The sequence below is a fragment of the Notothenia rossii genome, assembly GCF_949606895.1.
Source record: "Notothenia rossii genome assembly, chromosome: 9".
In the NCBI taxonomy this organism is placed as follows: domain Eukaryota; kingdom Metazoa; phylum Chordata; class Actinopteri; order Perciformes; family Nototheniidae; genus Notothenia; species Notothenia rossii.
The window spans coordinates 60,910,933-60,936,857 of NC_136907.1; the positions used below are offsets into that span (position 1 = coordinate 60,910,933).

At 42.2% G+C, this 25,925-nt stretch overlaps 2 protein-coding genes across 8 annotated transcripts in view; both read right to left on the minus strand.

Annotated features, from left to right (window-relative positions):
- Positions 1–25,925, minus strand: part of LOC307020464 (ephrin type-A receptor 3-like) — a 93,856-nt gene that overhangs the window by 67,028 nt on the left and 903 nt on the right. For 3 of the 7 annotated variants that reach the window (XM_079651827.1, XM_079651826.1, XM_079651825.1), the window contains exons 2-3: positions 10,152–10,216; positions 689–889 (exon numbers count right to left, since the gene is read on the minus strand). In XM_079651827.1, coding sequence (XP_079507953.1) covers positions 689–889; positions 10,152–10,216 — 266 coding nt within the window. The other 4 variants (XM_079651829.1, XM_079651830.1, XM_079651828.1 and 1 more) reach the window with 4 other exon arrangements.
- On the minus strand, positions 1,050–3,704 carry LOC307018372 (protein FAM200C-like; the record flags this gene model as incomplete). The annotated part of the gene is made up of 4 exons (XM_079648603.1): positions 1,050–1,072; positions 2,728–2,917; positions 3,156–3,497; positions 3,564–3,704. 4 exons carry the CDS (start codon positions 3,702–3,704, stop codon positions 1,050–1,052), a joined length of 696 nt encoding a protein of 231 aa, XP_079504729.1.

The window sequence follows — 25,925 nt, forward strand, 5'->3', positions numbered from 1 at the left end:
TTGAAAAATAAAATCATGAAAATACTTAAGATGCACTCTTTGCTGCTCTGCACAGTACAATGTGCAGAATACATATTGATTCCATAATAAGGAATTACATGACACAAAAAACTACCACATATACGACTTACACTTGTATATGTGATGATTTAAACAATGCCTAATACTGAAATCATTCAGTATGGACTCCAACTAAGTGTTTTTTTCATAAGTATTAATAACTGGCTTCATGCACTTCACAACAAAAAGGTCATTTCTAGTGCGTTTCTGCTTCTCATAAATGTTTGCTGTGTCGAGTTTCTAGATAATTTCCTCGGTTAAATGGAAGCAGAAAAAGCCGTACTGCATAATTTTATTTGACAAAATATGAAGATTAGACAGCAGACAGGTTTAATTGGAAAACGCAGAGAAGTGTTATTGAAGTTAATTTGATGATTTAGTTGATTAGCAAAGCACGCTCAACAAAGTGCCTGCTGCGTGGGCTGTAGTGTCCAATTTGTAATTAAACAAACCCCAGATCTTAAACATATCCAATGCCTCCACACTAAATGTCAAATTGCACACGTGTGTGTGTGTGTGTGTGTGTGTGTGTGTGTGTGTGTGTGTGTGTGTGTGTGTGTGTGTGTGTGTGTGTGTGTGTGTGTGTGTGTGTGTGTGTGTGTGTGTGTGTGTGTGAAGGGATCCTCACCTCCTTGCAGGTACCAGGGACCCCGGGCAGGCTGTTACAATCCCTCAGGGTGAACTTGATCTCGATGTGGACGCGCTGCGCTCCCTCGCGGCTGATGTGGCGTGTCCTCAGCCAGTTGTTCTGGTTGGCCTCCATGACGTTGCACACCTGGTACGTCCTCATCGGCGTGTTCCTCTCATCCATCACACTGATCTCCTCCCACTGAGGATAGATAAAAGAAGGTTTAGGGAGAAGAAAAATGGCTCTAGAAGATGGAAGATATGCCTCTCTACATTTCATATTTGTCAGGAGACACTTTTTTAGATGGAGTTCAAAGGAAGAAATTGGATTAAAGGTCACCTATTATGCAAAATCCACGTTTTCATGTCGTTGTGTAAAGAGATTCTGAAAGTTTCAGGAAAAAAGATTCGCTCACTTTTTGTCCTGATCCATTTCTATAAAAACCAGTCTGTAAATGAGTTGATCAGATTTTTGCCACTTTATGATGTCATAACGTTTAGCCATTAGCCAGTCATCAACCAAGGTAACCCCCCCCACACACTTTATCACCTGAATCTCCTCCTAGAGCTCCATTAGGCGCATTCACACCGCAGTACTTTTCCCACAAAGGTTCATGAGAACTTAGTTCATCAGAACTCTTTAGTTCTGATGAACTAATTACAGATCGCGTTCACACCGGAATAAATCCCTGGGGGTGGATTAGGCAAATGAAGCCGCTGACGTCACTTCTTCTTCTTCTGCTTTGGGTTTACTGGCAGGTCGCAAACAACTTCACGGCGTATACTGCCGCCCAAAATCCCCGGCCGGAAGTCCCCGGTTGTTGGGGACTGGCTTCAGTAGAAGCTGCTGGGACTCTCAGCAGCTTCTACTGAAGCCTTCCGAGTAAATCGCCGACACCTCCTCATCTTCACCGCTCCCATGTTTTATTTTGTGTTGCCATAAGTTAGTCTCTCTGCGTTTCTGCGCTGGGCTAATGCTAATGCTAATAATGCTAATAAAATGGTGGCTTCACAACACTTTTTTTTTGTTTTACGGGGCGTGGTTTGCAATCCGCCCAGCCAATCAGAAATATAGCTCTTTTCTCACAAGAGAGCCGCATGAGAGTCCCTGCTCTCTAGCAGGGACGGAAAAGGGGGTAAAAAGGTTCTCATGAACTAATTTTGGTTCCGGCTCTTTTTGGTGTGAACGCGACATTTCGGAACTATATCGGAACTAAAGTGGGAAAAGTACTGCGGTGTGAACGCGGCTATTGTGTTCTTTTCAACCAAATATCTCTCAGAGGGGCGTGGGGAGTGGCCCCTTATTTTCATCTAAAGCAGGGGTTCTCAACCTTTTTTGGGCCAGCGCCCCCCTGTCCATTATCCAGGTCTCTTAACGCCCCCCATCAAAAAAAGTAGACTTATTTTCTTCCCTGAATATTAATGTTGACTAATATTCTGTGTTATATCATTTAAAAAAGCATGTCACTGAATGCCAAATAATAGATTTGATTTAACTGGGCAGTTGGAATATCATTATCATTAGTTTACCAGAAAGCAGAAAAGCCATGTGAATGTGAATAAAAATGATATTTATGAGTGTTAAACAAACTCAGACAAGAGCAGAGAATACAAACAGACTGCTACGGAACAGCAGCAATTTCACACATGTCCAGTGCAGAACAAACAGTAGGCTACAAAACTGTACATTAGGCCTACAGAACTAACACGTCGGAAAGGTGTTGCATTTCACCAAATTGCGGGGGGGGGAAGGTTAGTGTGAGCCCTGCGCTTGGTGGTTCTCCGCCAGTTTCTTCACTGCGGGTTGCAGAGAACTTAGTTTCAGTCGCAGTGCACCTGAGGCCGTCAAGTTCAAGCGATTGCGGTACTTGGACTGCATGTGGAGGACCTGGCTGAATCCCTGCTCCACGAGGTATGTGGTTGGGAAAGCCAGAAGAAGCAGCCTCGCTTTCTCCCAGAGAGCCGGGTAACGCTGAGAGTATTTGACCCACATGTTGCCCCAGCCAGAGGTGCGGAAAATAGCTTGGGCCTCATCGTCACTCTGGATGTCGATGAGATGCTCCTGTATTGCTGGCCCGCATTCCGCCACGTCCACCTGAAAGGGCTGCACCACCCAGGTGGGAACATCGAGGTCCAAAAGATCTCTGAAGCGGATCTTCAAGTCGGCATTCACCATCCTCAGGTGGTCTGTGTAAATGAGGAGGCGCTCATCGGTAAGAGCCTCAGACACCTGCAATGAGTATAACCAGGAAATTGTTATCGGTGCAGAATGTTACCATCCGATTTTAAACTGGTTATTTTATTGCTAATTAGTTTACTAATTGATGTTTCTTTATTCTCATAATACATTCAGAACATAAGTTATTTATACTAACCAGGAACACAAATATAGTGTTGCATAGAGTAGCCTACATTTATTACATGTATTATTTATTATTATCATTATTTAGTAGCCTAGGCTAGATCACCTTGGTCAACAGCGGGAAATGAGCAAACTGCCTCCTGCCTATGCTCTGCCGGTATAGATCCAGCCTGGAGGTGAGACTGTGGATGACCGCCTTGCTCTGGATCAGAGTAACTCCTTTTCCTTGGAGCTTCAGCGTGACTTCATTCATTTTGCCAAAGAAGTCTGCGAGGTACATGATGTCGCAGCGGCTGGATGACACCTGTTCCCCGAGAGCTGCATCCACCTCCTCCAGGAACTCCACGATGCTGTCAAACAGCTCACAAAAACGAGCAAGGCAGTTTCCTTTTGAGAGCCAGCGGACATCAGTGTGGAGAAGAAGACGCCCAAAGGTCTCATCATTTTCCTGACACAGCTGTCGGAACAATCTGTTATTCAGGGCGTGGGCTTTTATTTAGTTTATTGCCTTTACTGCAACATTGAGAGACTCGTGGAGAGGTGGACTTTTAGATTTGGCCACCAAGTTGTGGCGGTGCAAGACACAGTGGACTGTGAGGACATGCGGGACCTGCTCCTTCAGCAGAGTGGTGAAGCCACGGTACCTGCCGACCATGGAAGGGGCACCGTCAGTAGCACATGCGAGGATGTTGTTGATCGGGATTGACTTCTCCTGTAGATAAGCATCCAGTGCATTAAAAATGGTCTGGCCCTTGGTGTCTGTGACCAGATATTTGGAAAATAAAAATTCCTCAGCCATCTCCTCACTGTTGGAGGTGCTATAGCGGACATAGGCCATCAACAGAACATTGTTGTCAGAAGTGGTTGTCTCATCCAGCTGAAGGCTGAATGGAGTTTCCCGCAGGATGGCACACAGCTGCTCCTCTATATCAGCGCCCATTTCATCAATCCTGCGTGCTACGGTGTCATTACTGAGTGGGATGGATTTCAGCACCTGTGTGGGATCACGCTCCATCACAAGTAGATATGACCTCTTTGATGGCAGGGAGTACCAACTTCTCTCCGATTGTGAACGGCTGCCCACACTTGGCTATCAGCAAGGAGATGTTATATGACGCTATTAGCCCGCTGTCAGTCTGGGTGGTCTTCCTAGCGAAGAGACTGCTGATGGTGCTCCTACCATGTTTCTCTTTGAGGGCCTGGAAGAACGGACGCTCCTTATCTGCCTTATCCGGGTGGATCTTGGTAAGGTGCTCCTTTAAACGTGAGGGTTTCATTCCCTCATTGGAAAATACATGTTCGCAAAGTAAACACATTGGGAGTTGTGCATTGGTAGGAGACGGTATGAAGCCATAGCTAAGATATTCAATAGAGTACTGTCTGCATTTTATCTTTTTCGCGGCCATTTTGCTGATGTGATATGATTTTTGTTGTTTTATGATGCTAATATTTAGGGGGGGGGGGGGGGGGGTAGTGTTACGATATGGCGGCAAACGCTAGAGGGCTAGCTGGTGACATGACAAGACATCGTGCCGGGAGCGGACCGGAAGTCGTTGTAATTTTGAACAAACAGAGCTCTGTGTGGAGCAGCCTGGCTAGCCAGCTCTTCCATGTCGTAGCAGACATAGAAACGGGTATTATTTTCACTTAGTTCGAATCTGTTAGTGGAATTTGTCATATCAAAACATATCAAAATTTAACAAAGTGACACATATTATTAACAGTCGCGATCCCAAAATTACAACGACTTCCGGTCCGCTCCCGGCTGCTTTTTGTAGGGTACGTTCGTAAATGCGCTCAGAGCGCTCCGAGCGTCCCCGTTCCACAGTCCAGAGCGCTGCGCTCTGAGCGCTCACAGCTGGATGCTCTGGCGGAACAGACGGGTTGTCCGAGCGGACTGACCGTTCGTGCATTTCCGAACGTACCCGTAATAACACTGCTGACAGCTGAACCAATCGCAAGCAGAGTTGTGGTTTCCTATAGCAACAAAAGATGCTGACAGCTGCTTTTTGTACAGGAAAAGACGCTGTGGCCAGCGTTTTTCATGACAAAAAGACATTATGCGTGAACGCCCTCCAAGAACACCTCAACGCCCCCCTTTCAAAAATATTGCTTCCAGCGCCCCCCGATGTTCTCTGAACGCCCCCTGGGGGGCGGTACCGCCCCCGTTGAGAACCAGTGATCTAAAGTAACAGACAGAAAATCAGCACTTTTGAAACAGGGCTGAAACAGAGGGGTTTATGGGATTCTACAATGATCTGTTTGGTGTTTGGAGCCAAACAATTCAGAGACATGTTTTGTATATATCTGAGACCTATTATATATTGATGAAAAACAGTATAATAGGGGACCTTTAAGGGAAAAAGAAAGAAGAGGGAAGAGAGGTGAAGGAAAGAGTGGTAGAGGGAGAGAGGAAAAGAAGAGGTGAATGTTTGTGGAGTGTTGGCATTAATGGGACAATCCCTTCAACTATAATATTTCAAATCAAGAGTCAGCTCGACAACAGCACCACTCGCCTGTGAGATGGTCTTATTTCATCGCCCGTCAATGGACAAAGGGGATCCCAGTCCAGCAGTATGCTTATGGGAAACTGGGCCCAAGTTCAATGAAGTGTGGTTTCAGTGCAAACTGACGCTAAGCCTGCTTATTCTATTTTCATGTCTGAGTGAATATGAGTGATGATGTGTGTCAAGATGACTGAAGGACTGTCTTTGTCCATGCTGCACGTGTGCACAGAGAGAGTGTGTTTTTCTAAGGTGAATGCGTGATTTAGCACTTAAGAGGTAGGAGTGTGTGTGTGAGAGACACATGGAGAGAAAGAGGCAGCGAGAAGGAGTAGGTAGGACAGAGCTACTTTGTCTCCGGTCATCTGCCACCATCTGTTTCCACTTCTGACTAAGGCAGTAATTGAGAACACTTCTCGCATGAGCAGGAAAACATTTCTATCCACGCACACATATATACCATTCCACACAAGAAAAAAGAACATTTCTATTCCTTAAAGAAAAGTGAAAATAAACCAATGTGGTTTCAGTGTCTCAAGATATCTGATCCATTCAAGGGGAAACTAACTTGATTTTCCTAGACACACATCCAGGCAACACACACACACTGGATGAGTCTGAGTTTGTGGTTAGGGATGAGAGGACCACCATCTTTGTTCTGAGCTCCTGTCATCATCTTTAGACTGAACCTCTAAGCTCCAGAGTGATGAGCACATATCGCCTTACAGTAGTCCAGGCATGTAAACAAAGACACTGATACATACGTACAGGCATGACACACTCTCACATGTGCACACACACTTGCCTACACCAAGACCCACGGGGCTAACTACCTGTCATCCCTAACGTGTTCCTAAATCAAATGAAAGTCGAACGGTAGATGACCTGAGTGAAGAGAGAGTAATAAATAAAGAAAAGAGAGAAGACAGGCCAATAAAAAGCCGCAAAAAAAGGCTTAGAGAAACTTTAGAAAAGGAAGTCCCAGCTAAGGCTGGTTTCTTGAGGTTAATATGATGTGACGGCCCAACAACCCGGCAAAAGCTTGACGCATTTCACCTCCGAGTCCTGAGCGCTAAAACAGATCCACATAAAAAACACACACATTCTCACATAGTCCCACACACTCAGATGCTTTTAATCCCCACAGCCTCTGCTGAAACGTCTACTGCGTATGAATTGTAGCTCGAACAAAAAACAGCTCTCTCTTGATCCCGACCCAACAGTCCTTCAACTGCAGAAACAGAGAGAAGGAAGAGTTGAGGGGAGAAGAGCAGAAGATTGTTTAAGCTGCTGCAGTTAGCAGACACATATTTCCCTGACAGTTAGTTTAGAGTTTGGAGATTAGAAATATAAAGGAATGTATCGCTGGAGTCTCGCTCGACATTATGTGCTGAGAGCACTCGATTCAATTAAAAGAACAAAACAAGAAACGAGGGAGAAAAATAAAGAAAGTGGGGGGAGAGAGGAATGAATGTTGGTAAATTACAGGCGCGCCTGGCAGCTAAATAGACCCATCTGTGCAGAGCTGAGACCAGTCGGACATCAGAGGACGGTCGCACACACCCCGCACACACACACACACAAACACACAAAGCTGAGTCCCCAGGGAGTGGTGATTAAAGCATTTATGGGAATAGTCATTGAGGGATAAAGAGGGCTTTATGATGTCTTTGTTTATTTCTTTGTAAGCAGAGTTTGGAGTGGCTGGATTACTGCCACTTCCTGGAGAGCGACTTATTTCCCTAGTTGGCGAGTCTGTTCATTGTCACATTTGCCTGGTGTAAAGCACAGGTGTGTTTATAAACATAAAAACAACCTGCCTGCCCCCATATTTGCTAATGATACAGCAGCAGAGGGAAAAAACGACCCAAAACTGAACTGGGAAAATGTTTGGATAGGCTGAAGAGTTTAAGCTCCCTTGCTTTCTTACTATAAACACATATGAAGGGAAAACTGTTGCCTGTGTTGGTTCAGTCTGAACACAGAAATTAACATTCAGAATGAAACCCTCCCCCATGAAAGCTAACCTCGGCCAATCAGCACAGAGAATGCTTGATTGCTTTGAAGTGAAGCAAAGACGTCGGATCAGGGTTTAAGTTCAACCATTCCCCAGCTTAACATTATATCCCTCGTTCTGCAGTCCTCTGATGGGTACACCTAGTTGGGTGTAATTGGCCCCCAAACTCTGGAACTAGCTCTGGTTGAGCGAGAAGGGGGGATGATGGAGGTAACAGAGATAGAAGATGAAGAAATAAGAAGGGGATGGGGGAAATGAGGGCTGGGGAGTGTCTGGGGGAGTAGAGATGTTGTGGGGGGCGTCTGGGGGAGTAGAGATGCTGTGGGGCCCCTCCATTTTCAAACATCATTAAGACATATCTGTTTTGTGTCCCTCACAAGGAACACCCCTGCCTGGTGACAGAAGTGGGTCGCCCCACGCAGTCTCAGGCACATCCTGCCCTGCACGGCTTGGATTAAGCGTGACCTGCAGGGGTCAAGTGTGGTTTTGGACTAATTCAGGCAGACAGTGGTCTCAGATTGGTGGGAATTGCTTCTCGTAAAGACCAATCTTCAGGTTTAAAGGTCAAAGGTCAACTAGATAATCCTTCTGTTATGAAACATAAGACCTTTTCACAGCCCTGGCACTTTTCTTCTCTCAGTCAGTCACTCTCCTATCACCTTCTCCATTCTCTTGTCCTTAACATCAGACCCCTTTCTAGCAATACATCATGGCCATATGTATGTGAGACACAAGAATAATAACATTTAGCAACACTACTTTTGCCAACAGGATTAGAAGCCTATTCTAGACCTTAAGAGCCTCAACAACAACAAATAATCATTTTAAAACTACTTTGACAGAATTCCTTTTCCTCCCTTTTGTTGGTTCATTTTTGCGGCTTCAGATGTACATGCTTTGTCTAGCTTAAATCCTGTTTTCCTTACAGCTCTTTAAAACATTTTTATTTTATGGCAAAGTCATAGCTAAATGACAACCTAGGATGCTATTTTGGGAAGCAGAAGCACTGTTTTAGCGATTTAATTTTCTGTCTTTTTCACTAACAATGACTAACCAGAAAAAAGGGGAGGATTATGTTTATCTAGATAACGTTGCATTCATGAGCCGCGAGGCAGAATAAGAAAACCATGAAAGCAAAGACGTTACCAGCTTTAACCAATTTACAAATGTCTTTGGCAGCTGATATTGCTTGATCCTGACCCCAAAGTAAAGAAACACTTGTTTTTACAATGCCTCAGTCCATGCAGTGTTATCTCTGATCTATTTGTCATATTTATTTGACAGCGGGGTTGTGTGTATGCCCATAGAGCCTGTTTCCTCTCAGTTTCTGTAAACATTCAGAGCGGAGATGCCAGATCCCCTAGCATGTTGACAGCTCATGAAAAAAGATATACAAGACGGAGGTTATTATTTATATTTTATACTTTCCAGCCAACACATTACTTTGAGGGCAAACTAACAACACATGTGCTTTTCAGGGACCATGATTAAGCCACCCCAAACGGAACCATATTTTCAATAAAAGTAACTTGTGTACTCTTTTCACAGATGGAACGCATTCAGTCCTTCTATAAGAACCTCTGTGAAAAAAGAGTAACAGCCACAAACAACCACAATATGGCCACACAATGAGAGCATTTCAATAAAGTGAACTTGAAACCCTTGATAGCTTGAGAAAGCTCTGCTCACTTTAGCCGCCTCTGCTGCGCACAACCATGAAACTGCGTGTGGCATCCTGCGATTTAACACACTGACGCTGAATAGTGCAGAGGAAGTGTGACACAAGGGGGAATATAACTAATTCAGAGCCATTCAACATCTCCTGCGCTAGAGTGACATAAAGAACCCACTCTTTATTCAATAAACTTCCGTTGTGTTCTTCCTCTCCTCTGATTTCTCTCTTGTCATTTTCTGATTCATGGTGGCTGCACTCCAGACTCCCTTGGTCCCTATACCTGAAAAAGGCTAGTTACATAAGCCCACACACACATGCAGATAACACCGACGTGTACACGACATCTCTTCTTACGTAAGAATATTTACCCCTCCACCCCGTCTCTTAATTCCATCCCAAAAAATCGCAACCCGTAACAAATGGAGGCTTCAGTGCCACAGCGTTTTCAGCGCAGCGGAAATAATTTGTAAATTCCCCCTGCAGACTCCCGATTTAGCAAGAGCGCTGAAGAACCCAATGCTCCCTAAAACACACACTCCAGTGCTGCTGCTGCTGCTGCTGCTAGCTTTGAGTCTTTGCTCCTTCACTGAAAAATGAAACATGTCAACACAACCCGCTAGTTGTGATCTGATTTGTACTTTTGATGTCAGCTCTGACAAAAAGAGACAATGACTTTTTGTGTGTGTGTGTGTGTGTGTGTGTGTGTGTGTGTGTGTATGTGTGTATGTGTGTATGTGTGTATGTGTGTATGTATGTGTGTGTGTGTGTGTGTGTGTGTGTGTGTGTGTGTGTGTGTGTGTGTGTGTGTGTGTGTGTGTGTGTGTGTGTGTGTGTGTGTGTGTGTGTGTGTGTGTGTGTGTGTGTGTGTGTGTGTGTGTGTGTGTGTGTGTGTGTGCATTTACTCACCCCTTCATTTGGGTAAGCCTCCCAGCCCAGGTCGGCCAAGGCTGACATCGAGTCCAGTAACGTAACTGCAAGAACAAGAACAAAAAAGAGCATAAACATACTGCGGATGCATTTCATTGCTAAATCCCCACTTCCTTAAACAATGTTTTTTTCCGCATACAGTTTAAAGATGTCTTGAAAGCATCAGATAACATCAAAACCTTCCATACTGTATAAAAAAATCCATGACTTTTATTCATGTTTTATACAAGGTCGCCTTTTGTTGTAGCAGTAGAATCACAAGGCAGTGGTGAACCTATCATTTCAATTTGAAGATTACTGTGGTTGTGCTGCAGCTGTTATGGTTCAAGGGGACACAAAGTCAGCCAGTGTGACAGCATCTAGACAGAGGCATATTTTAAAGTTGCATTTACATTTTGGATATTTTAATGATACGCCACAAAAAAGCTCTCGTTTGAATATGGAAGCAGTTGCGTTGTACGCTTGCGAAATGGCGGTAAAACTGAGTGAGTGTGTTTAAAGGAGAGAAAAGGCTGCGGTCCAGCTGTTACAATAGATCGTGTGGAAGATTTTTTTTGCCATTCATTTACCTTGCTGTTCATGTGTTTTATCAGTAAAACACAAATTCAAACTTTCAAACACAGAAGCAGGCACATGTGGTGGTTTGCACTAATCCATGCCTCCAGTTGTAATAGTGGTCAGAAGTTCTTTATCAAGGTTGAATCTTTAGCTATACAGCAGGAGGGATTTGATTTAATTGAAACATTAAACATGTCACTGTTTAACAGAATTGAAGTATTGAAATTCAGTGTGGATGCCTAAATCCCAACCTATCACCATCCCTGTTATACATCACATTGCCTTTCATCACATGTAATATAGACATTGCTGAGATGCTGGCAACCCAAATACAATAGAGGTGAATTACTTCTGTTTTAGTTATATTAATATTGGTACCTTGAGTATCTGCTGATTTGAAACCCATCACATACCCTCTGTCTTCCTCTTCAACAAAGAAGCTGTTGATACCATATTTGTTTTGATGAACTTTGCTTGACCTATCCATCTGAAAAACATCTTACTCAAACAGTGAAACAAATATTATACTCCCCGAAAGGAATACAGATAAGACCACAACCTATGGCTGAGTCTGCAATACTTCTTTACTCTTGACTCCATGCAATCTTTTCCTCCATGACAGCTGACTTTTTCCTTTTTCCAAAAGAATGAAAACTCATTCCTGGGAAACCCACAGGCCTTTCTGTGAAAGCTGCTCTTACAACGCTATCGAAGAAATAATCCATAAAAAAAATGGTGGATTACCCAGACATTGTTTCTGGAGATGGTTATCTCAAGAGCTCAGCCCATGAAGCTGAAACTATCTCCACGAGAGGATATCACTACAGATACATGAAGAAATATATCAGGTGAACCAACCCTTTCAACAAGGATTTAGTAGGGCTGTGCAATTCATCGTATTTGAATCGCATTTACGATTTTGGCCTGCCACAATTACGAAAACAAGATAATCGAAAAAAACGAATATTTTGCTTTGCTAGGTCACTGCAACATATTTGATCTAATTTATTTTTATTTATCATATTTATATGTTTAGTAGCTAGTTGAAGTGCGCTCCAAATCATTTGTTGATCTTGTTTATTGGTATTTATTGTTTATTTAAATGTAAATATAAATGTATAATTTATTTTATTTATTTTTGTATTGGTTTTTCAGTTGCATTATACGTTCAGGGTAATCAACAGTTAAAAAGATACTGTTCAAATTATTTTTTGCATTTGTTTTAAAGTTCAATAAATGGATGTTTTCAAAGTTAATGAATAATCATATTTAATAATTGTGATATCAATTATTGACCAAAATAATCGTGATTATGATTTTTGCTATACTCGCACAGCCCTAGGATTTAGTGGTTTAACTTTCATAATGCAGTAAAAAGATGTTGTTGAGTATCAGTGTCATAAAGGACAAAGTTCCTCAGTAGAACATTTCCACAATCTGTGTGTGTGATCTCTGTGACAGGAGGAAGTGGAGGGAGGAAGCAGGGTAAAGAGGGAAAGGTGGCAGGTTGAGCAGCGGGAGGCATAATGAAAACCTGCCCAGATTCTGGAGCACAGTTCTCCACCTGTGTGTGTGTGTCACTTGTTAGTGTGTGTGTGTGCGGTTTTTAAGGTTTGGCTCAGTCAGGTTCTAATCAAGCCTTCATCACCGCTGACCATTAATATTTAATCAGCTTCCATCTGCAGAGACTGCTGCTTCACTCTTTCTTCACTCTCATTGTGGCGCTTTCAGTTTAACCTCCCTCCATTGAAATCTTTGAACCTATGCTTTCAATCCACAGATCCGAGATCAGACGGACGAATCGCTGACCTGACGCAATTCAAACCGACTGCATCACTTTAAAGCAGCGCACTTCTGTATTCCCTCCCATTCTTATAAGCAGTGACCTGGAAAAAAACTATTTCAAAGTAAAAAAGAAAACAGAGTATGCCCTGCTGAATGCAAATGAGCCTAATCACTCAATTGAAGAGGTTTGAAAGTGCCTGTTTACAAGCCCCTCTGTGTATCCATACTGCCTGTAGGTGTAACAAAGGGACTGTAAAATTGGTCCAACCTCCTCTTTTCCTATCTTTCCCCCTCTTTCTCTTCCTCTCGCACCCATGCTGTTCATCAGCCCTCACTGAATCCCAGTCGTTCCCTTCAGCTCAGCACACCATGACAGCAGGGAGGCATGTCATGCTGTATTAGTGTGTGTACATGTGTGTGTGTGCGTGTACACACAACAGTGCCTGAGTACGGATACAGAAAAAATAGTGCATGCAGTATAATGAAACAGACAAGGCTGCACAGTGTAGCGCAGGTGAGAGAGGGAGGGAGAGAGATGGAATGAGAGGGAGATACTAGGGGAGGTGCTGAGCAGATAAAGGTCAGAGGCAGCCTCCAGCCCATGTGTGTATTCAGACTGAGACTAAAAAACGTTTGGACTGCTTTGCTCAGTTTATGGGCATTTGAGTGGCGTACTGCAATTAGACATAATAGGATAATAATATGTGGTTTCAGGATCCAAAAGAGAGGCTCACACACATTCTCACACAGACACACTCAGAGATGAAAGCTACTATCTATCAACAGGGATTGTGGAATTTACACACATACTCTCAGCCGTACCAATTATTCTCCATGACTCACTTACTGCAATACATTTTGCTATGTTTCCCAGAAAGTATAACTGAGTGGAACATCGTTAAAAGGTTGGTTCACTCAAGAAAAAAATATTTTCTCCCTTTGCTGATGGTATTTTGTGTGCTTAAAACAATTAAAAATTCAATTTAAACTCACTCACTTAAACTATTTTCTGGTTGTATGGGAACTTGGAACTAGTTGTTCTTAATTAAAATTAAAATAATCTGTGGAAAATCCCGTTGAATAAAGATGTGCATTTTGTACTTTGTTGTGTTTGCTCTAAAACAGTTTTGCTGTTCAGACGTTGGCTGTTAGCTATCTACCTACGTATGAACCAATTTTCAGATAGAACTCAAGTTTTCTTTGTCCTTTTCCTCTAGTCTGTTTCCTTTTCCCTCTTTTATCTGACTTTTTGTTTAATAAATCAGGGGAATAAATGCACATTTTTTAACTCCCATGCATCAATTTATGTTCCGAATGATAGTCCTGTCCTTGACTTAAGAAATGTTGTCAACCAACAATAATACGATTGTGTTGAATAATCGATTAGTTTATATAAGGGACGGATCTGTAAAACTAAGTTTCACCATTAAGAATAATTCAAAAGTACCACTGTTCGTGTTCGTCTTTACCAGGCAATACGCAATAATGTTTTTAGGTGTCTTTAGGTTATCTTTTTGCTAATCTGCTGCTTTAAGTGTTAACGACCTTCTCACCTAACTTGGTGCAAAAGCAGATATGAGTATTTCCCAGGAGGTAGAGCTCTCTGACACGTCTCAAAAACTAGGAAAGTAAAACCAAAAGTATCTGCTAGAAAAACAAGTGTTACCCTTCAAGACACTTTGTGTGTCTGGAGTCACTCATCATCATGTAGAAACATTCCTTAAGGTCTAGTCTAGTGTGTTACAGACGCCATTACATATTCCACAACCATTTTGCCGCCCACTGGGAAAACACTCACATACATAAACCTACGCATCAACACTTTTCCTCATCTCCTCACACCTCCTGTCAATACCACTTATCACTAGTGATCAATGACTGGACTCATCAATTATGTATCAGCTATAGCTTCCTGTCTGCTGACATGGCATATAGTCAATGTATTTGCGTGTGTGTGAAAGTGTGTTTGTTTGTGTCGATGATGACGGGAAAACAGAGGAATTATGAAGATGTGTAGTGTTCTTCCCCCAAACAAAAACAAAGCCACACCTCTTATCTATCTGTCCATCCATCTCTAAACACCCCCCATCTGTTAGCCTCTCTCTCTTCTCGTTCTCCAGGGAACTGGCTAAATTGTGTGTGTGTGAAATCTAAGCCTCTGCTAGGCCTGCTTTGGCTCAGAATAAAAACATCAAGCTCATCAATCAGTCATTCAGGCCAGGCTAATGTTGGATTTTATGACCAGTATACTCTTTATCTCTTTATCTCGCACACACACACACACACACACACACACACACACACACACACACACACACACACACACACACACACACACACACACACACACACACACACACACACACACACACACACACACACACACACACACACACACACACACACACACACACACACACACACACACACACACACACACACACACACACACACACACACACACACACACACACACACACACACAGGAAGCTCCTGGTTGAAGAGCTGATAAACATGTCATATCACACCCACAGTGGAGCACCTTCTAAATTTGAGCACTCGGTGACAACACGAAAACAAAAATATTTCTACTATTACATTTTTACTCAGACTTTCCATGTAAGAAAAACCTTCCCCACAAACCTAAGAGGAGTTCATTTGCACTAACAGATTAAAGCCATTCTTAAAAGGAATAAACCGACATTACTTTTATTGATATTCCCTTAAGTGCGCAATAAAAAATAACTTGATTCAGAAAAATAATTAAAAACAAAGATATTTTTCGGATGAACTTTTTATTATCACTCAAGGACACACCGACACACACACCGACACACACACACACACACACACACACACCGACACACACACACACACCCACCCACCCACCCACCCACCCACCCACCCACCCACCCACACACACACACACACACACACACACACACACACACACACACACACACACACACACACACACACACACACACACACACACACACACACACACACACACACACACACACACACACACACACACACACACACACACACACACACACACACACACACACACACACACACACACACACACACACACACACACACACACACACATCTGAGTGTTCCCAGGCTTTCATCGCAGCGCGTTAATGCACAGATCCATGCACATCCACATGTGTCCTGATTTCTGTTAGAGTTGTTCGATTGCACGAAGACATGCTGTCTTATTGATTTTCAGCACCAAACTGTGAGGTTTACATTCTGGGAGTGAAAGATGAGGGGGGGGTGGACATCTGTAAATTCCTTTACAAATGCCGTAAAAAATGAGTACTTAGAATCGTGTGCAGAAACCCCAAACATTATGGCACTCTCTTTGTCTCCTTCAGTGTCTCTCTATTTCTCCTTTCACTCGTGTTTCCTCCCATTTGGGACTCTCTCTCCCTCTCGTTCTCTTTCTCCCACTTCTCTTTCTTTCTCCATCTCTGTTTGTTTATGTCTCTCTGCCTCTCTCTCTCTGGTCTGTCTCCACTTCTTCAGCTGGGCTGCAAGAAGCTGTGATCCACCTGCCAAGAATCAAACGAAGCTGCCAACAGCCAGACTGGAGCACAAAGACACCAGGATGCTTCTACACACACACACACACACACACACACACACACACACACACACACACACACACACACACACACACACACACACACACACACACACACACACACACACACACACACACACACACACACACACACACACACACACACACACACACACACACACACACACACACACACACACACACACACACACACACACACACACACACACACACACACACACACACACACACACACACACACACACATTAGGAGGGTGCCAGTGGCACAAAGAGAAAGACTGCTCAATAAGACCACCACGCAGACTCAATATAGAGTACAATATGTGACTACATAATGAGTTCATAAGATCTCTTCAGCTCAGTAAAAAGGATATTACATTGGTAGATGTTATATATAACGAAGGGGGAAGGGGGGGGATTGCTGACACGACACTCCACATGCTGATGCTACATGTATAAGCCTCATTGTTTTTTCTTCATCAGCTTAAAGCATTTTCACCCAGGTTTAATGTCCCCACACATCCCAAAAGTTGTTTTCCTGCTGCAAGAAAACGCTGACATGTACAGTTCACAGCAATCAAGGTGTTCCTGTGGCAGAACATATTATATATTATATAAAAAGAGAAGGGATAAATTGAGAGAATAAGCAAATGAGATTTGCTGATCGCTTTTGTTAATAGAAAATAATCTGAAATATATACCACTGTTTTGCAGAGGTTATGGGTGGTATATATATACGTATATGTTTTTGGTATAACGTCGTTTTTAATCCGATTCTTATTATTCATGTTAAACCTTACAATACATTCAGTACGTTTTCTTGATTTCTCTTTTTTTTATATAATTTGGAAATACACCTTAGAGTTAGATGAGAGGATAAATACCACTCGTGCCTGTTCACTAAATATTAGACTATTGCCTATAAATATTATATTTCACCCCGTATCAAGGTTTTAACAGCTTCTAATCTCACCCTATGTTGTCCGAAATGTTAAACAAATAAAACAAGAAATTCAGCAGAAATACATCATCGCTAAGATTAAAATCCATTCTTCAAGACAACCTCATAAAATGTCAATAAAATGGAAGATAAAATACACAGTAGCGTATCAACTCAATACATGCTCCAGTACATAAAGGCTTTTCAGCTTGCTCCACATACCGAGATAATTTACTGTACTCAAATACACCCAGATGCAAGAAATAAACAAAACAGTAATACAACTGCACACAAGTACACACACACATGCACCCAATATCTCAGTATTTGAGCCGCCGCACACACACACCTTCCCCTGCCTCCACTCCACTGAGAGAGCAGCCAGAGAGCCTGATGAAGGAGTGGGAAGAGTTGAGCTCTGAACTTTAGGAACAAACTGGCATCGCAGCTCGACTGCAGCTCCTAATCTCTGCTGTCTTTTCATCAGTCATCTCTCCACTCATCCACAAACCACCAGAGGCACTCAATCAGTCCTCTTTCTCTTAGTTTTTCTCTCTCCTTCTGTGCGCTCATCCTTCATGGCACTTCATTGAAGCCTTGTGTTCCTTCCTATCCTTGAACTATTGAATGAATGCATTACGTCAGGTGATCTATCTTGCACCTGGCATTTATGTTTAAGGAAAAGGCCTCTCAATTGGCAATAGGGGACGTTCAAAAATGGCACTTGACAACATTTTTACATTTTTATAGGTTGTTTTTTTCATCCTCTTTGTCAAATGTGTTTTAACATAGACACCTGAGGTATGTTTTACTCATAATTGAACATTTTGAATTACTCATCATGTAAATGTTACTTTAAGCCTATAGTTCAAAAATGTTTTATCCAATCCAGTCCAATCCAACTTTATTTATATAGCCCATTTAAAAAAAACAGTTGACCAAAGTGTTGTACACCAATAAATATATAAAAAGCAGCATAAATGGATTTAAACAAAACCGATAGGACAAAAAAAAAATGTAAAAGCACGAGACAATGAAACCACACTTACTGTATAGCCACAGACGGAAAAGATCATACACGATGTAAACACATTTGTATTGTTATGTCAACAATCCTTTCTTTTGAGCTCCTTTCATTGGTTTTCTGTGCAGTTAGTTTCACATGCATGCGTCAAGTTGCCGTTAAAAAGTGAGAGATTTTAAAGCAAAACTGCTATGAATTGTATTCACGCTTTAATATGTGTGTTTTTCCTAAAGCGGGCATATCCCAATGTAATTTCCTTATTTCAGTGAGTGATGTTGGCAGGATGATGGGATCTAGCATGGTTTAGGAGAGAAAATGTTATTCTTATTTGAGTATGATAGCTTTCTGCAAACTGAATGTGTCTATGAATAATTCAAGGAATTTAAATTAAATTCTAATCCTAATTCTGCTTTGATTCAGTTCAATTACCCCAGTTTTCTAACTTCCCATTCCGCTCAGAGGAATGTAATGTTGATCCTCCACACTTCGACAAACACAGAATGAAATTGGGTTGAACAGATGATTACACAGTAGCCTATAGCTTTACAAATGAGTGATAGACAGGAGCAGATCACTGAAGGTAAAAAGTGATTCTGTGAAATCATATTCAATTAGCTTTTACATGCATGGCTAAATAGTGGTTGGGTGTGTAATAATGAGTTAATTGAAAAGTGAATCAAAGCATAATCAAAGTAACAATAATAATCATTTATATTTAAATTGCATAAAAAAAGCTCCTAAACGTTTGACTGGATTGACTGATTTGATAATAATTTGCTTCAACATAAAACCATTTATAAATGAGCTTGATTTCAAGATTTATTTATTGCAACTATAACAATATTAAATCTATGACAATCTTTATTGTTAAATAGCCATATCTGTAATTATCATTTCAACGGGATACTTGAATACACATACACACTCCATTCCAAGTTGGCGGTGCCTTTAATTAATCACATGGATGTAAATCTGGACCGATGTTTTTCTTTTCTTTTTTATCAGATAGGATAGGACAGCCACAGTTAGACAGGAAGGGGGTGAAGAGGGGATGGCATGCTTCCTTTTTGTTAATACATTCTCCTTGTTAAACTCATACAAGGAGGAATCTTGTTTACATTAGCAAAGCAAAACCTTTGCAGGAAAATAAAAAGAGACAGGATGATGCACCTACATTATTTATCAAAAGCTCTTACTGTAAGTTTAAACTGTGAGGTTGAATTTTATAAACCGGCAGAAATTAAACACAGCTACCCAATAGTAATCCAACTTCAGGTAAGATAAGTCAAGATAATTACCTTGACATGACAATTGAACTAAATGACATCTATTTTGAATTACACTTTTTACAAGTACATTTTAAACATACTTTCAACTAAGCACAAAAAGTAGAAGTATACTTGTATACACTTTTGTATACTTACATTATATTTCTAATACACTAAAGCATACTATTTTTTTACCTGGGAACCACCATTCTTTTCCTCACTGCAGTTACACAGATGGGAATAAATGGGATGTTATGAAGCTCTTTTTCAAGGCAGCTGCTTTAGTGAAGTGATTTCTAAAAGGAATGCGCATGGTTTATTGAAAACCTCCTCCAAAGCCTTGAAGAAGGAAGAAAAATCCCTGGCAACCCAAAAAGGCAGATGGCGCGCAAAGCTAAAAATGTTGGTTAATATTCATGTATGGGATGAACACTACCTCGTTGAGATTGCATTTTTGGATCTCCCTCCCCCTTCCACTATGGCAGCCAGTACATTAGCCCACTCTGCTATTTCACGTCCACTGGCAGCACTAGCAGAACAGAAAAGATGCCATTCTGACAGACTATGACAGGAGCACTGCCCTAGTTTGTTGCTTGAAGAGGCTCTAGAGTGTGTGTGTGTGTGTGTGTGTGTGTGTGTGTGTGTGTGTGTGTGTGTGTGTGTGTGTGTGTGTGTGTGTGTGTGTGTGTGTGTGTGTGTGTGTGTGTGTGTGTGTGTGTGTGTGTGTGTGTGTGTGTGTGTGTGTGTGTGTGTGTGTGTGTGTGTGTGTGTGTGTGTGTGTGTGTGTGTGTGTGTCTTAATGCTGGTTGAACGCTTACTGTGTTGAACTGTGACACCTAGTCAGATCCAGACACTTGTTTTTTTTAATAAGCTTCTTCCACCAGTATGCCAACAACTCATCAAGGGCAAAGAGCAACAAAACATCCACATACACACAACCATGAGTGTGCGCACACATGGGCAAACAAACCAAAGACCTTGAAAAATCAGTAGCTTGCAGAACAAAACCACGGACACATGAGCCTACGCACAAGCTCTAACCGTGACGCATCCCTCCATTCATTTAAAAAACTGAATTAAAATAGCTTATGCAGAGTGAATGAGCGGTGATAGATAAAGCTTTTTACACAGAGTAATAACAATAACGTTGTCTTTCTCTATAAATTGTTGAATGTGTTTCTCCCTTTTTGTTTTTTTCTTGACCTTTTTGGTGCTCTTGTGTAGTCCTTATGACATTCCTCCTGATAGGACAGGAACACACACACACACACACACACACACACACACACACACACACACACACACACACACACACACACACACACACACACACACACACACACACACACACACACACACACACACACACACACACACACACACACACACACACACACACACACACACACACACACACACACACACACACACACACACACACACACACACACACACACACACACACACACACACACACACACACAGGTTGGTCACAGGAGGGTAAATTGGCTCAGAATCAAACAAGTGAGCCACAGCAGTGGAGACAGTAAGGAAATGTGCCATATATAAATGTGTGCTTCTTATACAGGTTGCTACTGTTTGTTGACACCCATATGCCATACGCACACACCCCTGCAGTAATTGTCTCTCCTGCAACTTGTCTGTCTGCCCTGCTGCCTCCGTCAAGTCAAAGCTAAACCAATTTGCACCCTCGTCGACATCAAGCAGTAAACAACGAGACAGAAAAAGCATAACTAGCAGAACACTGAAGCTAAAGGAGATAAGTGGCGGATGTGCTGCAGGGAAATTCAGCAGGGGATTATTCCAGAAAAACATCCCTAACCAACATAGAAACATTTTGAAGCTCGACCCTGTTTGACCGCACAATATTAATGCATCAAAAGCTTTAGTTCTTCTTGTGTCTCAAGAGAAATGTCCAACACAGGAATACAAATCAGCAATTGGGGTCATAAAAACAACAAGAAGACAAGCAGAAAAAAAGATAAGCATTCGTGACTTGCAAGAAGCCTTCTGAGAAGCTATAGAAATACTAACTTTGTCAACGAAGGCTATTTCAAATCTTTGAACACAGAGGGGCTGTACACACGTTGATATAAAATAAGCCCATTTGAACAATTTCAAGAATGCGCTGATTAAATATGTATACAAATGTTTTCCTATGAATCTTTTCTAAAAAGTCAAATCGAGAGGAATCTATATAGATGTTTTCTGGAAGTTACATTTCTAGTTTCCAAGTCCTCAGGTATTTTGCTCTCATAAAACAGGGAAGAGGGTCAGCAAACACACTATAGCTACGGCTGACCCAAATCCTCGGCCGTTTTTGCAAAGCTGCCTAATGCAGGCTTTCAGAGCCACGGCACGAGCCAGGCCTGCAGAGCAAACAAGACGGGAAAAACAGAAAGAGAGGGAGAGGTATGGAAACAACCAAATTCAATCTGGACAAATTAAAGGTCAGGACAGGGGGTGCTGGGATAGGGGTGGGTAGAAAGTGGTCAAGGCCCACTGATCAGTGATTTGAGCAGCAGTTAAGGGCTTGTTCAGAGGGGGAGGGGGTCAACAGATGTGGCGAGGGCCCACTTATTCCCAAACATGACTACAGCCATCACACTGGGGGAAGGCTTCCTTTGACATTAATGAACTGTGCATCCGACTGGAATCACTCAAGCTTAAAAACTGTTCAACTTCAGGACTAGCTGTTAAAGGCACACACATGTTCACCTCACTGATGGGAACTGAAAGAATATTTTGCTGTTTTCTTTATCAACTTGTATAAATTAAATGAGATACACACTAATATGCAACAAAAACTTTTAACATGACATTATTACATTACATTACATTTAACTTGTTAGGCGCTTTTATCCAAAGCGACTTACATACATTCAGTACTGTGGACAATCCCTACAGGAGCAATTTGGGGTGAAGTGTCTTGCCCAGGGACACAACGACATGCTGACTGCAGTGGGACTCAAACTTGCTACCCCCTGATTCAAAGTTCAGCGCACTCACTACTGAGCCACAGCCTCCCTTTTAAGTGATGAGTTCACTCATAAAGCATGCAAAACAAAAAGTAAAAGTCCCAGACATATTTATTCTATGGCTGTACTGAAGTTCATTAGCTACTGTAAAGTTGTGTTTGAATGTGTTCACATCATTAGAAGAAAAACTAAATGTATGCTTATATACAGTATACCAATAACGAAGTCCAGCGGCTTTTCCTATTATTTTTAAAAAGGCACAGTCTGCATATCATCTCCTTGCTTAATGTGTGCGAAAGCCCCACTGTAAAAAGTGACTATTTGTGGCTTTATGGGGGGCAGTGACTTCCTGTAAACCCCCATAAAACCGTGAATGCTTTTAGTCTCCGGTTAGTGCACAGATTAAAAAGATATAAACTTTGTAAGATTTTAAAGTTCTTGTAGGCAAATGTATTTTTACACTTTTACGCAGCCTGCTAGCTATTTCCCTTGTTTCCAGGCTTTATGTCAAGCTTAGCCAGCTGCTGACTCCAGCTTCATGTTTAACAGACGTGACGTAGAAATTGATCTACTCTGTAGGAAAGTGAATACACGTGTTCAATGGTTTATCCTTTCACAAAAGAGAATAAAAACGTATTCAGAAACTACTGGCTACACTCAAACAAAACACAAAGGCTCTGTGGTTGATCAATAGAATAAATGTGTGTGTTATTTAGCTTTTTGATTAATTAGTAACTACCTCACTTTCTTGTTCTTTTTTCGTCCTCATTCTTATTAAATATTTTTGTTTTATCACACAGATTCTCTCCTGTGGATTCGTCTGTATAATTTCAGCCTCCCTCTATCTTTTGCTCTCCCTCTCTCACACACACACACACACACACACACACACACACACACACACACACACACACACACACACACACACACACACACACACACACACACACACACACACACACACACACACACACACACACACACACACACACACACACACACACACACACACACACACACACACACACACACACACACACACACAAACTGAATCCACGAGGTGAAGCCCTCACAGCAGAATCCTTCTGTGTCACTGAACTGTATTTATAACCCCATCTATCACCTAGCCCCGGAAATTCATGACACTATTCTCTGGACCAAGACCACCAAACTGCCCCCTAGCCATACATTACGATAGGAAGCGTGTATGTGGGCGTGCATGTGCACATACATCTATCAGGTATGGGCCTGTGTGAGGCAGATAAAGGAGCTCGAGTAGGGAGAAAAGGGAACATATGAAACAAGGGGATTAAAGATGGAGGAGGAGTAGAGGAGGTGGACGGGAAAATCCTGAGTGTGCTCGTGCTTTCTGTCTACCTCCGGTGCTCTCTGATGAGAACAGAGATCTATATTCTCTTCTGTCCAAGGTCATGGTTGTTACATGGGACCATAGCAATCTCCCAGACCCACACACACAGTGGAATTATGGCTCTGCCGATAACTACAAGCAACCATTATAGATTAAAGCAATTAAACCAGAAGAGACCTTTGACCCAACATTATACCACAGTCAGGAGCTTGTGTGAATCATACGAAGAGGGCATGCTTTACATATGCTTGCCTCTGCACTAACTGCTCACCCTCATGTTAACCTTACAAAGCAATACAGCATCCCTCACCCCCCCAGCACCCTGAGGGCAATCCAATAAAAAGCTTCAATTGTACTGTAGTTCCGAGACCAATTACAGATTACATCAAACCCCAAGACTATAACATAAAACCACAGATGAGTCACTTCTTTCTCATGTTTAGTTGTTCTTCCCTTCCCTTTCTGCCATCTCTTGATTATTAATTCAATGATGTATGTGAGTGTATGTATCCACTCACATGCTGTTTTCAGGGAGAATTTGGAGTAAAATCACTCATCTACCTTCATTAGCATACTCTATTACACAGTGGAAGAAAGCATAGGGCTGGGGGCTCCCAGTCATACTCCGATGTTTTCTAGGATTGAGGTGGTTTATTTATAGAAAGAGAGGGGAGATACAAAAATAGAAATAGTCTGCTCCCCTTCCTCCAAGAAGCTGCACAAGGAGGGTGCAAAAAAGGGAGGTGTAGTTGCAAAGAAATGACAAAATGGGAAAAGATACTCCGTGTTGGAAAGGATACAGAGAGGAACTAAAGATAGGATGAAGACAGCGGGACCTAAACAAACCATGGGACCACTGAGCATCCACCCTGCAGTTACATCAGTATGCCCTCAGGGTTCAGACAGAGGGTGTGTTGGGCTCCCTCTGCTGGTGCACAAAAACTCATCCACTCCTCTTCCTCTTTTTTTCTGGTGGTAACAAAGACCTTCAGAGCACGCTCTTCATCAAAACAACTTCTGAATTATCACTTGTCCTCTACATCTCAACCCCTAATTCGAGCAGGTTAAAACAATTCTATCAATTCTGGCAGGTCCATCCTCAGAACGGAGTTTCGTGGAAATGCCAACAATTTTAGAGCAGATCAATAGCCCTGTTTGTAAACTTGTTGACAACTTAACACTATTTGCCCTATCAGAGGGACTGTGTTCTTAATCGAGCCTTGAGAGGTCTGTCTCTTCTTTTATGACAGCCTTGCGTCTACTCGACAGACTCAGAGGGAATGTCCTGGAATAACACGACTTTACCGAGAGACGTGGGTGCAGAATATGCACACTCGTAGACAAACGCAAGGTGTGCACACACACATACACACACACAGGCAAAAGGAAGAGCAATCTCCGTGCAGTTGCAGGATAACGGGAAGGCCGAAAAGGTTAACGCAGGGCACAGAAAGGCGGACAAAAACGGCTTCATTGACACATCCTCTACATATACACACAAACAATGGGTTTATACTGTAGGCGCCCTTTAGGACAGTAGTCTAAAACAGTAGGACCAGAGGCAGGTAATCACAAACAGATGTGGACTGGCAGTGTTTATCTGAGCAATCTGGTCAGACTGGTCACTCACTTTAACAATTCTCAGGTAGGACACACACGTAGTTGTTAATCTATATCAACAGGAGTTTCCTTTTGATTCCAATTGGTTTCCTCATTCATGCTCATTTCAATGAATATTTCAACAGTGTTAAGTGTCTCCTTCATGTGCATTGTCTCCTGCTGTTAAAACACATCTCCACTCTCTCTCCCTGTACCCTCCAGAGCCTTTGTTCTGTGTGAACTCCACGGGGCTGTGACATACATTCAGCTCATACTGTCAAAGTGAGACAGACACAGGAGATCCCATCCAACCTCAGCCTGTCATTGTGTGCATGAGTTTAAGGTGAATTATTTGAGTGTTTAACCTAAGCCAGACTTTTTATGTGTGTGTGAGTAGGGGGAACAAAACTGAGAAACTAGAGCTTTGTTGAGCCACAGAGCAGGAATGACTGAAGCTTTGGGGAAAACTAAATTAAATGATTCACAGAATGAAAATAATCTCACAGCTGTATCAAAGTCTGTCTGAAAGCCTGCCAGCGAAAAACAACACACACTTCTGATTTTGTCCAAACAACCTACCATCTGCTTTTATAAA